General features: G+C 34.9%; 1 protein-coding gene across 2 annotated transcripts in view; it reads right to left on the bottom strand.

Annotated features, from left to right (window-relative positions):
- The window catches only part of CAAP1 (caspase activity and apoptosis inhibitor 1), a 71,619-nt gene that overhangs the window by 39,026 nt on the left and 13,640 nt on the right, over window positions 1-18,953 (bottom strand). For both annotated transcript variants that reach the window (XM_086414926.1, XM_086414925.1), the window contains exon 5: window positions 5,585-5,658. In XM_086414926.1, the coding sequence (XP_086271052.1) occupies window positions 5,585-5,658 (74 nt within the window). The remainder of the gene's footprint in view (window positions 1-5,584; window positions 5,659-18,953) is intronic.

Below are 18,953 nucleotides of genomic sequence, written 5' to 3'. Positions count from 1 at the left end.
ACGGGGGCCTTCACAAGGTACAGGAAGAGTATGGGCTAATTTGCCATATAAAATGTAATTTTCACCCTTTCATTTAACTACTACTCACAGAAAGAGACAAATTAAAAAGCAGGGAGGATCATGTTTGGTGTCACTGCTGGTAATAACTTGTGAAAAAGCTCAAAGGAACGAGAAAAGAGATGTAAATTCTTAAGCCACACTGATGGTTATACCACAATCTCTTCTTACTTCACCAATCACTGAATTGGATATCATTTCCCCAGAACAATTTTGTTTTAAATCTTTAAAGAAGTTAACTCGTGTTGAGAAGCCACACTCTGTGAATACGTATTTGTTAGAGCCAGTCAAGGGGATAATCAAGGACTAGGAGGAAAGGAATTAGACTCCAACTTTGAAAACAAACCAGCAGTCCAAGTGTACACATGCTTTCTGCTTTCAACTCCCCAACAGGCTTGGAACACTTTCTTTTCAGTCTCCCCTCAGCTCTCTAACAGGCCTGCCTGCAACTGTGGTCTTCAAATGAAGAGGGTGTGCAGAGTTCATTTGCCAAACCAGGGATCTCTTCACATAAAACTTCTGGCCTATAAATGCTACTGACTGATGATCTCCATTCTCTCTTCCTTTACTAAGCAATAGAAGTCTGATGACACTTTTCTCATTGTCTTTTCAGTTTTTTGTAACTTGTACTTATTCCTCCATGGTTGTGAAGTTCTTTTCAGCTAAAATCAACCCCTTTGTTAAGTGCAAATTCATTTCTTCATTCTTTTTTATTCTAGTTCCCCTCCGTAACTACCTTCGCTTACACTAGAGCAGTATTACCTCAGAACAACAATAACAACAAAAGCAGTAAGAACAAAAATTAGCTGAGTTTTTCTATTTACTCTCACCTTAAGGATTCAAATAGTCTCATACAGTTTTTTTGTTTAGTATCTTTGCTAAACAATGGAAAAATCTCATATCACATTTAATTTTTTAGAAGTAATAAATGAACACTTATGGTCACCATCAATCCTTAATAACAGTCTGAAAGAGTTATCTCTCAACTTCATTGTTTACATAAACCTATCAGTGAAAACATTTTTAAGTACCTGTCCCACTACAGACACACAAAATTTATTTTTACTTATAAATTAATACATAATTAACATGAACTACTATTAATTACTATATTTAACTGAAAAATTTTAAAGGAAGAAATGTAAATATATTCATAAAAATACATAAAAACTACATAATAGTTTTCATGTATTTATTCACTTTAAAATTTCGAGTATTTTCATTTTATATTCTCAGGCAGTGTGTATAATTATACTTTGTTGACCAGCAGTCTGAAAGGCTGAAAGTATCTAAATTTCATCACATGGGTTAACCACTGCGAACAATTTTTCCCTATTAAATTCTACTTTTCAAATTCCTGAAGCTCTCAACAAGGTAAATTCTTAAAGCTATCATTCACTAACTCCTGAATTAGAAGGCCAAAATAATTGCGTGAGGCAACTACATTAATTAAAAAAAAAAGGGACAAGACTTGCGTCTAATCATAATAAAAGTCTGTGTGCATTTTTTTGTGTGTTTGCATGTCTTTCTCTAATAGATAAGAGTAATAATTTCATTAATAAGAGTAATAATTTCATTCTCAGTAAAACACACACAGAGCATGACACATCCCAAAACCTTCTCAGTTTACTTTAAAAAAAAGAAAAGAAATACAGAAAAGTCTCATATTTAAATTCAACAGTGGGCCTTCAAAAGGTACAGGAAGAGTATGGGCTAATTGTAATGGAGAGAGAGAGACGATTGTATATCTCATTATTCTTATATTAAACAATTTAATAAAACAGTTATTAACACTCTTCACAAGTGCCAACACTGCACTAGGCACTGGTCTTTAGAAAATCTGATGGAAAGGAACTTCAAGATTAAGGTCAAACATCCAAATGTTTAAACACTACTTGAATCTTCTCTACAGCAGCACCACCAAGTGGCCATTTGTGTAACTTGTGTGAAAACACCTTCAGCAATATGGATGTATCAGAAAGCAGAATGCATTTTCTGATACATCTGACTATTTGAAATAAACAAATTGAACCAACCATATCTAATAACAACCTTATCTACTAGCCCTACTTTTATTCTCTATTAGAACAAACCTAATCAGTCTTCTACATAGCAGCCTTTCCAATATTTTAAAGGAACTACTATAAATCTCAATTCTTCTCTTCATCCTAAATATACAATTTTAACTTAGCTATTTAATCATGTAGAGTTAAAAAAAAATTCTTATAAACAACTCCCAAGAAGGAACACAAACATAAGAGCTTAATTCTTGAAGTTACAAAGGAGAATAATTTGCAAAATTACACATACTCCAGTTATAAACTTTAAAGCAACAATTTAAATTGCTTTAATATTACTGAATATCTTAAAATTTATTTATTTATAGATAAATATATGAGAGTTCATTAATATTAGCAAGGATTTGTTTTATATTTTAAAAATATTTTCAATGTATTAAATAACTTTGACACAGAAACAGAGAACAGACTCGTGGACACAGCAGGAAAAGGTGAAGTTGGGGTGATTAGAGAGAGCAGCACTGAACCATACACATTGCCATATGTAAAACACACAGCTAGTGGGGAGCTCAACCTGGTGCTCTGTGACAACCTGGGGTGGGGCGGCGGCGGGGGGAGAGGGGAGCAGGGTGTGGGTCGGAGGCTCAGGAGTCAAGAGCAAGGGGATATATGTATACTTGTGCCTGATTCATGCTGTTATATGGCAGAAACCAACACAACACTGTAAAGCAATTATCCCCCAATTTTAAAAAGGCAAAAAAAGAAACTGTAAAGCACATAAACTGAAAAATAAATATCTTTTGACAAATAGCAGTTGCATTTTTTTAACTGTAGCACAAATGACCAATTTAGAAAATTTATATAAACCATTCTTCTACCCTTTTGCTAAAAATGATTTACAACACTAATCCTAATGCTATTTTACTACAGTATCAATCAACTGGATTATATTTACATTTAAATGTTTTCTCAGTGAGGGCTGAAGTTAGTGTAGAGTCTGATACTCATTCTTCAGCACAGCCAGTTTCATAAATGAATTTCCTATCAACAAGATAAATAATACCAGTACTAGACAAAGAAATGCCAATTTCAATTTACCTAATTCATAGTTACTGTTTCTCAATATTGACTATTTCAGAAGCTGAAAAAACTGAAAAGATAATTTAAATAACTTGCCAATATCATATACTATTAATAGAGCATAATAATAAGATTTATTTTATCCTGAAAGAGCAAAGAGAAAATTCAACGCTGCTTTATATTTTGGTCTACTGAACAGTTACTTTAATACTAAGTAAGCTTCAGTGAATTTTCTTAAATGGTCAAGCCATTAAATAAAATGACAATGCATTCACAAGGAGAATTATGTTCTGTTTTTATTAACCAACTGTGAGCAAAAATAGAAAGAGATAACAATAAATCAATTTTTAAAATCTGCATATTAAAAATAGACAGTATTAGTCCATTTAGAAAAAAGGCAATCTTTACTGAGCCTACCAGCATTTCTGTTTCCTAGGGTACCTCAACTTCTTGGGTAACTCCCTGCAAGCTACTTACCCTCTGGTTCGGATTTCAGTTTTACTAACATTCGTCTGTAAGGTGTTACACATAATTGAATCTTCTAAATAATTTCTAATATACAACATTATGCAACAAAATTTAAAATTTTAACCTTTTCATAGGCATTTGTCTAAACGACTTACTTTCCTGTTTTCCAAAAGGAGCTGAGAAGTAACCATTTCCTCTACATTCAGTCACAGGATGCACATGAACAGTACTGCACATGGTACTGCTGTGCTTGGATCTCCTGTCTCCTCACTCCTGCCGGCTGTCACTTACCGATGACTGTGTTCCTGACGTTTCTGATGCTGAAGTGAGAACCTACGAGTGTCTATCAAGGCTCCTGAGCATTAAAAACTGGGCTTTGTGGTATCCGGCTACTGAGTTATTTTTCTCTCCTTCTTTGCCTCCATCGCTAATTTTCAAATGACTGAAGTTACCATTAAAAAAAAAAAAGAGTCACAGCAAAATAGGCTGTTAGCACCAGGAAGGAAATTCTGAAGAGAGCTCCAGGTGCTGGAACAAGGGAGCAGAAAAACCCTTAGAGCACAGCACTAGCTAATTTGTACAATGGGGTCTCCATTCCTTTTTCCCTGGGAACGAGAATCAACCTGCCCATTCTGAACTTTTCCATCCCTTATATGGCATTCTTCTCTACACAGATAATCTAGTAACAGTCTGTACACAACCTGCTGATTAAATGCAAAAACAGAAACAAAGGTAGAAACAACAGCAGTGTTGTCAAAACACACAAGGTACAAGAGTTAAATGATTATGACTACATTATATGAAAATAATGTGTGCTTAGCATGTATTTATACATGACAAATATAAAACTATGAATCTGAGTTAATGCCTGTGGGAATGCTAAAAAGAAGCAAGAATATACTGAGAAGAAATAAGAATACAAAGATATAATTTTGTCTGGCTATTGAAGAAGTTAACACAACAGGACTTCTGAAAAGCACTGGAATTCTCAAAATCATCAGAAATATATATAAATGCCAGAGAACATAAGTTAGAATTATAGAAAACTTAGATTTTGTTCTCTCTACATACAAACTGCAAGAATCACATAATTAACCAACTTGTTTTCCCCTTTCTTAATTAAGTGTTGGTAATACAGGCCATAGCTTAAAAGAAGAAATTCTGCCTGAATAAACTGATGACCTGCATCTCTCTCTACCAAGGAAGTTCTAATGACTCAAAGTTTTAGAGAAACTATTCTAAGCCATCAAAGATTAGCTGCCTATGAAATAAACAAGATAACCCTTTTGGCCGCAACAGACTCTCATGGCTCTGAAGTAATTTTATCAGGAAAATGGAAAAATATATGAGGCAGTCTTTGAGGAACTAATAAAAACTTATTTTTACATTCAATTTTCTCTACCAGGCATGAGGAAAAAGCAAACAAACAAAAAGACATCTAACAGATTAGCCCTACTGAGCTACCTACTGAGTTATTTATTTGTTGAATAAATAATAACAAATACCATTTTACTTGGGTTACAAAAGTTACTGATTTGTAGAAAACAATACATAAGGAAGAAAGTAAACAACAACAAAACATCAAGCAAAAAAAGAGAGAGGGAAAATAATCCTATAAAATTGTTTTCCTCCACATAAAACCCACAGTTATCCAGTCAATATATCTACAGTATCCTGCAGCTAAGAGTATATAATAGATGATTGAATTAAAACTTTTCAAAATGATACCTTGGTGGTGGCGTTTGTAACCATATATTACTAAGGCAGAACTACTCCAATACCTGAAGGAGCCATGAAATAAAGGATGTATTCCTGACTCTTGACCTCAGACCAAATAAATTATTTTCTTTCCCTATTTATAAAACGAGGGAAAACTCGAAGACTATGAAAATTTATTATTGGTAAAATGCTTATAATTTTCAGGCAAATGTTTCAGAAAAAGTCAAGTATGTGATCCATACCTTGTTTTAATTCCAAACCTTCAGGTTGCTTGTTCTCTCTCAGAGATGAAGTAGAATCTACACAGCTGTCTTGTCTGAGGAATGAAAGTAAACAAGAACAAGTTTTTAAACAATATTCAAGGTCCTAGAATTAAGTTATACACTTGAAAAGACACAATGAATCCTTCTCAGTCCCCAGGGTACCATTCAGTACACTCTGGAGACAGAAACATGTATACAAGTGTCAGAAGTAGCGGCTACAAACTACTAGAATTTAAGTAGTACACTTCTTTGTAAAATCAAAGAGCAAACCTGGAAAGAATACCAAGGTTTTCTCCTTTCCAATACTCTGCAGGGTAGCTAATGGGAGAAATCCTAACTCACAGAAGAATCCAGTAATTTTGCAAGTTCAACTGTTAAATTTAATGGGCACTTTGGCATTCAAATCATTTTAGAGTCATCTAATTTCATACCTCAAATGTTTTGATGTTTACAGATGTGGGAAATACATATTTTATTTGTAATATACATATATAATCAAAGTAAATAGATTACGTTTAAGATGCCACTAAAAGTTCTTGATCCACTATGTTCTGCAAAAGAGCTCAACTATTTCTTTCTCTTAGAAAGCACTGTGCCATCTTTATACTGATGTTACAAATACTTTTCAGAAAGTCAAGAAATTAACTATTATGAATACTCAAAATGACTATTTTCTTTAAAATATGTGTCTATCACCTTCTGAGAATTTTTATACACACTCTAAGACTAACAAACTAAAAATATCTAGGAAAGTTACCTATTCACAAAACTTTATATTCACTTAATAATAAATTCCTCAAATAACTGAAGGATAAAGATGAAATTATTTGAGAAGTTTACAATTTTCTTTCCAGCCAACACATTTGGCTCTTTTAAGTTTGTTTTGTATTGAAATTTTACTAATACAAGTACAAACTCAAATAGAGATTATAAAAATATTTTAATTTGGTGTTAATTGTGACATGTTAGAGATTTAATATTGAGATATCTCAATTTTTTTTTATTTCTTTTAGTCTAATGTCAATTTTATTCTTTCACCAGAATGACTAGCAGATCCCAAAGAGATCAACAAGACTCCCTGGCAGTTTAGCGACAGATTAAATGCCAATACACTACATTAAAAGCTTTGCAAAAATAAAGTTAAAATATGCCACCTTAAGTCTTATGTCAAATTAAATTTCATCTACTGGTGAAGAAAGCTGAGCACCGAAGAACTGATGCTTTTGAACTGTGGTGTTGGAGAAGACTCTTGAGAGTCCCTTGGACTGCAAGGAGATCCAACCAGTCTATTCTGAAGGAGATCAGCCCTAGGATTTCTTTGGAAGGAATGATGCTAAAGCTGGAACTCCAGTACTTTGGCCACCTCATGCGAAGAGTTGACTCATTGGAAAAGACTCTGATGCTGGGAGGGACTGGGGGCAGGAGGAAAAGGGGATGACAGATGATGAGATGGCTGGATGGCATCACTGACTCGATGGATGTGAGCTTGAGTGAACTCTGGGAGTTGGTGATGGACAGGGAGGCCTGGCCTGCTGTGATTCATGGGGTCGCAAAGAGTCGGACATGACTGAGCGACTGGATTGAACTGAACTGGGAACCTTATTTCTAAGTATATTCCTTTAGAGAAAATGTTTGTTTGCTCTTAAACTTGAATGGCATTTATTTCTCTTCCAAACACATACACCTAATTTTTTAAAAATGACTTTAACAAAAACATAAAGTAACATCACCATTAAAAGGATCTTAGGTAAACACAAGACCTTAATAGACAGAACATGACTCATGTAGCTAGAGGAGCTACCCCAGGCCCAAGGTCAGGGGCGGCGGCCGAGAGGAGCTACCACACGCCTGAGGTCAGGGGTAGCGGCCGAGAGGAGCAACCCCAAGTCCAAGAAGTGGCGGCTGCGCAGGCGCTGGAGGGCCAAGAGAAGCTACTCCACGTTCAAGGTCAGGAGGGGCAGCCAGTGAGGAGATATCCCTCATCCAAGGATAGGAGCAGCGGCTGCGCTTTGCTGGAGCAGCCGTGAAGAGATATCCCATGTCCAAGGTAAGAGAAACCCAAGTAAGACGGTAGGTGTTGCAAGAGGGCATCAGAGGGCAGACACACTGAAACCATACTCACAGAAAACTAGCCAATCTGATCACGCTGACCACAGCCTTGTCTAACTCAATGAAACTAAGCCATGCCGTATGGGGCCACTCAAGATGGGTGGGTCATGGTGGAGAGGTCTGACAGAATGTGGTCCACTGGAGAAGGGAATGGCAAACCACTTCAGTATTCTTGCCTTGAGAACCCCATGAACAGTATGAAAAGGCAAAATGATAGGATACTGAAAGAGGAACTCCCCAGGTCAGTAGGTGCCCGATGTGCTACTTGAGATCATTGGAGAAATAACTCCAGAAAGAATGAAGGGATGGAGCCAAAGCAAAAACTATACCCAGTTGTGGATGTGACTGGTGATAGAAGCAAGTCCGATGCTGTGAGCAATATTGCATAGGGACCTGGAATGTTAGGTCCATGAATCAAGGCAAATTGGAAGCGGTCAAAATTACAGCTGAGAATATATAATCTGTATCATGAGGAATCATCAGACAAAGCCAAAGTGGGAATGAGTACTATTCTATTAAAAGTGGGGAGGGAAGTTAAAGTCAATGTTATAAAATACAAAGTTGGCTGTGGAAACATTCCAGGTTAAAGGAAGCTAAAGAGTAGTGACAATTAAATGTTACAACTGATGTGAGGCTCCTCAACTAAAGTGGAAAAACATTATAAAGCATATTATTGAGTCAAGAGACAAATGGAAATACTGATGGCAGATTCGACAAAACTATTTTATCAATGTTAAATTTACTAAAGCTGAATTTACTAAAGTTAACAATGTATTGTGGTTATATGAAAAAGAATATCACTATTCTTAGGAAAAAATGCAATGTAGTACTTAGAGGTAAAATGTTATGATGTATGTTACTCAGCTTTAAATGTTTCAGAAGGAAATACACAAGTATATAAACAGAGTATGTGCAATGGGATAAAATATTAATAACAGATAAATCTAGGTAAAGCATACATGTATACTTCTTATATTATTCTTATTCCTGAAACATTTTAATAACTCTTAAGTTTTTCCAAGTAAAAATTAATAAAGCAATGAAACTATTTTATGAATTATTTTAATTTCATTTTTTATTTTCTCTGTGAAAGCTCCTTGAATCACCTCCAGATAAAACTAGAACCCTCTATAAAGACTATCTGCTGTCATAAACAATTTCTTTTACTGCCTGAAGTGAACTTTTATAATGTTCTTTTTTTCTTGAGTTGGATTTGATCTGGCTGTTGAAGAAAAGTCACCAAAAAAAACCACAAAACTGCAGACAGTAGAGGCAGCACACCGCCTTGTGGCTGAAAAATGAAAAGCTAGAGGCTTTTACATCAGTATCACCCGAAGCTGAAAACAATTCCAGACACAGATTTACAACTAAAACTCCCATACACATTCAGAGTTCTGTAATACAATTTAAAGATTTTCACTAAAGAATATAAAAGGCAAGATAGAAACAAAATAGGAAATGTCTTAAAGTATAAGAAAATTTTGTGTTCATACATCTTATTTCCAGCTTTAGGAAAATAAAAAATGTCACCCCCAGATGATAAAAGATATAAGTATCAGAGGTAGGAAAACTAGAGGAATTCCAATGTATATTTAAATGATATTTAAATATTTCTATCAAACACTTTAAAACCATGTCAGAATTTTCTAACAACTGGAGAGAGAAGAGGTAAAGGAGGGAGGGAAGGAACACATGGTTGGTGTGAGTTTAAGAATCTCACAATGCTTCTTGTACTCTTTTCCATAAAGAAAAAAGAAAGGAAGTTTTAATTCTCCCACTTCTCTTCTACCATCTGCAGTGCTCCTTAAAACAGCTTAATTTACAGTCTTGGCTCTGAATTATAAGGGAGCCCTATGTCTATACTTGGGATTTAAGTTCTCAAACCAACATCAGTCCACCTTTCTTTCTTTTACCTCCAATACAGTTCTAGGCAGGATTCTTTCTTGTAACTCGAATGAGTTTGCTTTTAAATCAGAGTAATACACTGGGGAGATCTGCACAACTTAACCAAAAAGAACCACACGTGTGAATTACTAAGGTTTATATTTCTAAAAGAAAAAAAATCAATTTCCTGTCCAAAAGAAAAATATTGGGAAGAGACCTCAACAGAAGGATAAACAAAGAGAATCGGATCAGGATTCTTCCCGTTCTGGCAAAAATCAACTATCAATCAGGCAAACTAGCCTAGCAATAGGTATAACCCTTGGTTCTTTCCACTCTCCTAGGAGTAAAATATAGAGGCTGAAAGAAGCCAGTCTACCAACTTATGAGTTCTGTACTATTAAAAATGAGACACAGGCAGAAACTAGAGTATCCAAAACAATTTTGAAAAAGAGTAACAAAGTTTAAGGATGCACACTATCACATTCAAGACTAAAAGGCTACAGTGACTAGGACAGTAATGGTATTAGAGAAAGGATAAACACCTAGATTAACAAAACAGAAGAGAGTCCAGAAACAGACCTAACACATATATATATGGTCAATAGTTGAAAATAACATAAATGTATACCATAGCTCTAAGTCAGAAGTCTGGGCGGGGTCTCACTGCACTAAAATCAAAGTCCCTACAAACTGCCTTCCTTTCTGGAGGCTCTAGGGGAGAATTCATTCCCTGCTCATTTGGGCTGTCAGTTCCCTGATATGCTAGGACCAAAGTCCCTGCTGCCTTGCTGGTTGCCAGCTGCCTGTCAAGGTCCTCTCATGGCACATCTCTTTGACCTACTCTTCTTTCCCTTTAAATTATTCAATGTGAAGAGAACTGAGATAATCTGCATAATTCAGAATAATCTCCCCACCTCAAAAGTCCTTAACCTTAACCAAATCTGCAAAATCCCTTTTGTCAGTATACAAAAGTAAGACATTCTCAGGTTCTAGAGACCACAGAGTCATTTTTCTACCTACTATATGGCCTCAGCTGGAGAAAGGATAACAAACTATCGTACATCCACACAGTGGAATACCAACTACTCATCCAGGAAAAGGAAGGGACTACTGATACACACAGCAACATAAACAGATCTCACTTGCATTATGCTGAGTAAAAGAAGCCAGGCTCAAAAGGCTATATACTGTACTGAGCTATATGACATTCTGGAAAAAGAAATAGTATAAGGACAAAAATCAGATCAGTGGTTGTCAAGGGCTGGAGACAGGAGAACAAGTGGACTATGAAGAGCCATGGGAGAAATTCTGAGTGTGATGGAAGGGGTCTTATTGTGGCTGCGATGGTAGATAAATGTCCAAACCCACATAACTATATACTCTTTTTATAAAAATGAATTTTGTTCTAAATTACACTTTTAATATTTTTCAAATTGGGGTACTGCCAAGTCTTAGAACAAGTTCACAAAAATGAAATCACATAGTGCTCAAATGTAACCCTCGAACACCATGGAATGCAGCAAAACTATTTTTCTCAAAGGGCTTTTTCCAAACAGCAAATTAATCCATACCTCTAACGTTTCCCTCAGCAAGCTCATTACTCAAGATAGCAAAATTCAACCCTTGTTGCCATTTCCATTCCCCAAATAATGTAATTCTAAAAATCAGTTACCATATTCCAGTTTCTCTGATCCATGATTCTTTAAGAATTTGTTCTATAAATTGCCTCTCTACAATTATAAGTTTTTGTAAATAAGGCAATTCTCTAAGTGGGGGGCTCTATTCTATACAAAAGTGACTAAAGGAAACAGAGGTTCTCCTCTTTCTTCTATCCCTATACACCTGCTTTCAAGCCTTTCCAGTTTTAAGTTGAATGAGATCACTTTGTAAGTGCTTTATTTAAAGGGGTACAAGTAGGATATGCAAACATTCTACTAACGTTAAACTTGGAGTCCTATCCAAGTTTTAAGTTGCAATATTGTCAATGATTAGTGGCATTTTCTGTGAAGGTTTTCTGAAAAATTTATCCTATTATTTTGATAGCCTGCCTAAGGATCACAGCCTAATAGCAACTTAAAAGGACATAAGGACATAATTAGGGTACAGGTAATCAATGCTCTTTAGAATACATACTGAGTTTAAAATAACTGAGCATAATGATGGGTGTAAAGAAAACAAAAACCTGAACTGTACAAATAAATAAATAAATAACTGAGCATAGAGTAATGGCAATCTAACAAATTGATTATATTTGTGGGTAAAAAAAAAATCCTTCTATGCTTTAAAATATGTATACAATAGTTTCTCTTAAACTATTTTTTTAATAAATGAAAAAGTTAGAAACTTGTTAAGTAATAAATTGTTTTTTAAAAAGGCAGTAACAGTAAAAAATAATAATTAAAAATAACGATGAGTTATTTTGCTTTCTTTAGGGTTTCATAAAAAGAATTTGGGGAAGGGAATCCCCAATACTCATCAATGTAAAGTGGAATTTTAAGAATAGTGATTGTTACAAATTCAAAGTTAAAATTCTAGAGCAAATACAGCAACATTTTTCACTGCTTCTCAACAAGTACTATTCTAAGCACTTTACAATTTTTTTCTGATTTAATCATCATCACAATCATATGAGTAGGTACTGATGTTACTTCTATATGTCCAAACAAAGTAATTCAGGCCCAGAAAGGTTAAGTAACTTGCCAAAAGTCAGAGATACAGTAAGCTGTGGAGGTCTGCTGTTAAAAATGCAGGTTTAGTTTAACTCGAGAACCTTCATTTTTTACATTTATGCAGACTTTCTCCTACGTAAAGATATAGTTCTCCAAGTGGTAATACTAAAAATTTTAAGTAGTCATTATCTATATTTCAAAGTACCAAGTCAGTTTGCATTCAAAATTTGACCCCAAGCCTCACAGGAAAATACTTATTTCTACTGGCAAAACTAAGATATGCTATTAAACCAAGATGGAATTATTATTTTACAGTGGAAATTCTCAATGAAAAGACAGACAAGAGCAATAACAACCGGTAACCAAGAATAAATCCCTAATGAATCAAAGATTTCAATATTTTAAAAAACCATAAAGTACCAGAAGAAAGTATGAAAAATACTTTTTATAATTTCAGAACGGAGAAGGCCTTTTCTAAATATAAAACCCGAAAACCATAAAAGCTTGATAAAATCAGACTATATAAACCTGAAATACTTATACATGTGCAAAAACAAATAAATAAAAGCTATAATCAAAGTAAAGCAACAGCAAAAAAAAAAAAAAAAAAAAATTGCAACCCATATCACGAACAATGGACTATTAAAAAAGACCAAAACCCTCTACCCACATACACACAAAAGGTAAAAAAAATGACAAAGAGCTCGGAGGAAAAGGAAGTTCAAACAGCTCTGTAACATACAGAAAGACAGTCAATTTCACTCACAGTAAGAGATAGCTTCATTGGTAAAGAATCAGCCTGCAATGCAGGAGACCTGGGTTCAATTCCTGGGTCAGGAAGATCCCCTGGAGAAGGGACAGGCTACCCACTCCAGTATTCTTGGACTTCCCTTGTGGCTCAGCTGGTAAAGAATCTGCCCGCAATGTGGGACACTGGGGTTCGATCCCTGGGTTGGGAAAAGCCCCTGGAGAAGGGAAAGGTTACCCACTCCAGTATTTTGGCCTGGAGAATTCCATGGACTGTATAGTCCATGGGGTCATTAAGAGTCGGACACAACTGAGTGACTTTCACTTCACTTCTCACTTCACTTTATGAGATTATAGATAAAAATTCCCAGTGCAGAGTTGGTGGTATATTGGTGAGAATTTTACCTAACAGATGAACAACCATCAAAATGTCAGATAATATCGTATTAGCTAAAGTATATGAAAACATATACTCCACATTTGTAGGGACAGGTAGAAATCAGTTTAAACTCTGTGAAAGTCAATTATGGCAGTTACCTCTTAAAGTTTCAAATGCCCAAACATCTAATCCAACAATTAATTTACAGGTATTTATATAATCACTGAAAAACATGATTACTTACGTACAGATATATTCATACCATATGAAGTAACAAAAGACAGTAAACATTTAAATGTCCACTGACAAACTTTTGCTATATCCAACGATGGAATAGTACACAGATACATGTGTGTATACATGTATATATGTATATACGTGTATGTATACATACACACACACACATACGTACAGGAAGCCTTATATGCACCAAGTAAAACAAAATCCAAGAAAAGACATACTATTAAATGGAAAAGATTTAATGAAAAAAGGTACAGAGCAATTTGCACAGTATGCTACAATTTATGTGAGAAGAAAAAATATATATACACTTATACATTTGTAAATGTACAGAACATCTTGGGGAGGATATACAAGAAACTGGTTTTTGTGGCTGCCTATAGGAAGGCATTCAGAATGGGAAACAGGAAAAAGACTGAGACTAATTTTCACTGAATACTTTTAAAAATTATACTATGTACATGTGCATGTATTTACCATTCGAATAAACAAGCTGTTAAATTACAGACGCAAGACACATGGCTATGTGGGAAAACGTCCTTATTCTCTGAAATTTCAAACATAAACATTTAGAATCAATTTACTTTACAGTACTTCAAGAAAACAGATGAAACAAATATGAAAAGTGGTAATAATTGTTATATCTAGGCAATAGTTATTCATTATACTAGTCTCTCTACTTTTCTAGATAGATGACACTTTTCATAATAAAAGAGTAAAAATAATCTAATACAGTGAAATCACTTTTTTCTAACTCAGGTGGTATCACTTTACTGGAAAAGAAAAAATTTACACAGGGAAACACTTAAAAGTTATATATATAATTTAAGCATCTTAGGTTAACATAAAACAGGAATGCATCTTCATTCACCGATCTTTGGAAAGAATCCACAGAAAAGAGTTCAGGCTCATCCTACTCACATAAGCCATTGTCTACATCTCTACTTTTGGCTTAGTTAAAACAGAAAACTCTGAATGCAGAAAAAGATAACCCTTTATATATATATATACACACATACACACAATGCCACCCAAACTTTTACTGCTGTTATCCCACAGCTAACAACAACTGTACTTTGAGTTTTTCCAAAGCATTCAATGTGATCAACTGATCTTTTCATACTGCTATTTCGTCAGTTTTTATATTTAACCATATTATAAAATTACAGTAATTGTATTGGAAATAAATACGAGTGACCCTTGGTAAGTAAAACCTTCAAATGGTGGGAAAAGTGCACTGGCATAAAGAACAGGAATTAACAAACCAGTTTAGTGCACTGAACGTAAGTGGATTTATTTTTCAAGTGAATGGAAAAGACAATTAACACAAACAATTAGGTAAGTGATTAAGAAAATCTTAAATTTTTTAAAAAAGTGATAAGGAAAAGAGCAGAGAATAGAAAACTACTTGCTTACATCTAATCCAGTGCTTGAGCAGCAAGATGAGGCACTAAAATGACTGATGAAAAAACAACAGATATAGTTTAAAAATTAGGTTTCTGTAACACAAAGAATATAATTTTTTTGTGTGTAGACAGTTACAAAATCAGAAATGCTTCCAAAGACCCTCAAAATTCCCCAATGGAAAACACAGTTACAATTCAAGCTTATCTAAGACCTCTGAGAAGCTCAGGCCTTCCTATTCCAAGGAATATATATAAAGATTTCAGAGAGGTGTCCATCTGCTAAATATTTAAAAAGAACTGGGTCAAGATTTGCTTCAAAGTTATCAAGTTGGCAGAAGTTGAAAGGAGGAGGTTTCCAATAATATGGGAGGGAACATACTGAATAATAAGTATTCAAGGTAGAGTTAAATAAACAAATAGTTAAACAAGCATTACAAAACAACTTCATACATTCCAGAGTGGGTTATGTGAGTTTGATGAATCACAGGTCAATTTCTGAAGGTATTATTCCTAATAAGGCTTGGTCTTGGGTTTACTTGATGCCTTTTTTGTATCCATTGATAAAAATGCTCACTTAATCACATACTGTAGATTCATGCTGCCCATTAATTCAATGTTCCAAAGCGCTGTGGGCTTCCTTGGTGGCTCAGACAGTAAAGAATCTGCCTGCAATGTGGGAGACCTGGGTTCGATCTCTGGGTTGGGAAGATCCCCTGGAGAAAGGAAAGACTACACACTCCAGTATTCTGGCCTGGAGAATTCCATGGACTGTATAGTCCATGGGGTAACAAAGAGCTGGACATGACTGAGCCACTTTCACTTTCAGAGCACCATAAACTTTATTCAAATACTTTATCCCATTGAAGCTTAATAACAGTTTATGAAGCAATAGTCTTTTATTCCCAGTAAGTTCAGTTTTATTGACACTTATTGAGAGTCAGTATTTGGCTGAGTACTCCTGCCCCTTGGAAAGTTACTCATACATACATATTCAAGGAATATAAGTGACTTAAATTGGAACAAATTGAACTCTGAGTACTCTAATGACAGTGAGCTGAACCCACAAGACAGCTATACTTCATCAAAAAGGGCATGGATGCTTTTCCCTTACCAAAAACAGAAGAGAAATGAATGTTTTTTTTAATTCAACCAACAAACAGCATCAGAGTTCTACCACATATCACTACAGGTCCACAATACAAGAGTGGTCATAAACACAATCCTAGTTGTTATTCAAATTATATGTATAATGGAAAATCTCCTACCCTATCCCTGGTAGCTCAGACAGTAAAGCGTCTACCGACAATGCAGGAGACCAGGGTTCGATCCCTGGGTCGGGAAGATCCGCTGGAGAAGGCAATGGCAACCCACTCCAGTATTCATGCCTGGAAAATCCCATGGGCCAAGGAGCCTGGTAAGCTACAGTCCATGGGGTCGCAAGGAGTCGGACACGACTGAGCGACTTCATTTCATTTTCAAGACCTGTTTAGGAGTATCCTATTTTTTCAAAAAGTTAAGTATCCAGAATTAGAATTCAGTAGCTGAAGTTTAGAATATGCCCATCCTCTGCTAAGCAGCAGTGACTAGAGTTCCAGAACACTCCTCGCAAATCTGCTCTGCAGTATACCTTAAGTTTGAGAAGCTGGGTTTTTAAACTTCTCTGCCTTTCAGAACTGGGATAGCATCTCAACACTGCTTATTACCCATAGAGAAATACAGCTTCATTTCCACTGACATTTCCCTCAATATCATTCACTGAAAGCGTATTAATTTAAAATTCATAAAAGTATTTATGAGAACAATACTAGAACATTGCTAAGATTTCCCTAAAGTGCTTGTATTTTTATTTTTATGTGAAATCACAATCAGCAGCAGCAGCAGCAGAGCTACAATAAAGCTTCTTTTCCAAATGAAGACAGCACTCTGCGTGCAGGCATATTATCTTATTTACTTAAAACAGATGTTCTTGGTAAGCAACTTACAATTGGTAGCATGTGCAACTCTTGTCACAATATCTAAGTTTTAAAACACTGCAAAATTACACATGCTAAGGTTTTACACCATCTCAATACGACATAAAATTGCCCACTTATTCACCTAAGGTGAACAAAAGTGAAAATCTCAACCCTCACCTTTCTAAAAATGAAGATATTTAGAAACTATGACTGTCCTATCTTCATAGTTACTACATCTCATTTCTATTAAAATTGTTATAAGTTAACACTCACTAATTTCAAGTTTTAAAGTAGTGCACTGTCAAAAATTTCTTATAACTACTATTTGTTATACTTTTGAAAGTAAAAAAGAACTATTATAAAAAAAAAAAAAAGAAAGAGAACTATTGTAAACTATGTATGAGTAAGCAATCAAAATCTCAAAAAGCAGCAGAAATCAAGAGAGTTTGGGGGAAAAAAACATGTATTTGAAAGCTGACCTTAGAATATAACAAACATACAAAGCTGTTTGTTTTATAAACATATAAATCATATAAAACTGAAAATCTCATTTTAAATTTTTTTAAATTGTGCAAAAACATCTGTGTATACTGAATTTTCAAACTTTAATGGTTTATGAGAAAATTCACATAAAGCATATTAAATACCATATATATATATACACATATATATACATACACCTCATACTTAAAGTTGTCATTTTACAGCTTCTTAGACAATCCTAAGAATCCTTAATACTATCTCCTTTGCCATAAGCATGATAACAAAAGCACATAAGTTACTCATTAAAAGAAAATACCAAAATTTCCATGCGCTTTTAATAATAAAGACTGCTTTATCCAGATCTATTTAAAGTTCTTTGTGTTCATCAAAACAGGGATAAAGAGGTAAAGGTATGTGTCCCAGGTGATAAGACCCTGAAAAACTGACAGAACTGGTTCCAAGGCAAACCTTTGGCCTTTATGCATTTTCCCTTGAACCAGAGCTTCCTTTTCTAGACATTCTGTCCTTTAAACTTACAGGCAAATGTAGTACTATGTGGCACAGTGAAACATACACATGCCACACAAAAAGAGAGTACCTACGTTCAGCTCTAAGTTTTTTTGTTTTTTTTTTTGCTCCCCTCAGGAAAAGCTGATCTGACTTTTGAGCAATTCAAAAATCCAAATTTTGGTTAACTATCACCTGATTTTTAAATGCTGGAAACCATTTGAAACTTTAAATATTTAAATTTTGAGTAAACTATCTCTATTACTATAGGCAACAATCTGTAACTCTGGCTTTATGTCAAGTACCTTGCATTAGTTTTCTATTGCCTCTGTTACAAATTACAGAGGCAACAGTGGCTTAACACAACATACCTTACATTACTTATAGTTCTGGAGGTCAGAAATCCCAAGTGAGTCTTGGGACACTACCATCAAGGTAGTGCTGCATTTCTTCTGGAGGTTCCAAGGGAGAATTCATCTCCTTGTCTTTTCCAGGTTAAGATTACCTGCATTCTTTAGCTTTTGGCTCCTTCCTCCATCTTCAAAGTACGTCACTCCAATCTCTGGGCCTCCATCATCCCATCTTTTTAGCTGCCTTTGACCAGTTAATTACTTTCTACCACTCATGTTGCGTGTGTGTGGCTTTTTGTTTTTTCCTAGTCTTACTGCATTTGCTTGAACCTTCAAGAAATGTTGAAAACAAATGGTCTTGTCTGATTCCTCATTTTAGTTCACCGAGTGGTTAAGTCTAATCAAATGGTCATTACTGTACCTGAATAGTTTTATATATCTTTTTTACCTATAGCTTATATTAGAAATGACTGCTGGGTATTATCAAAGGCATTTTTAGCATCTACTTATCTGAACTTTTCTCCTTTAATTTATTGAAATGAATTACACTAAAAGACTTTCTAATTAAGTCTTCTATAAATTCCTAGAGTAAATCATATTCACTAATATACTGCTGGAT

The sequence above is a fragment of the Bos grunniens genome, chromosome 8 (genome assembly GCF_055505025.1).
Source record: "Bos grunniens cultivar Pamir isolate PY7600 chromosome 8, Bosgru_T2T1.0, whole genome shotgun sequence".
Lineage (NCBI taxonomy): Eukaryota > Metazoa > Chordata > Mammalia > Artiodactyla > Bovidae > Bos > Bos grunniens.
This window is presented reverse-complemented; position numbering and strand designations above follow the sequence as displayed.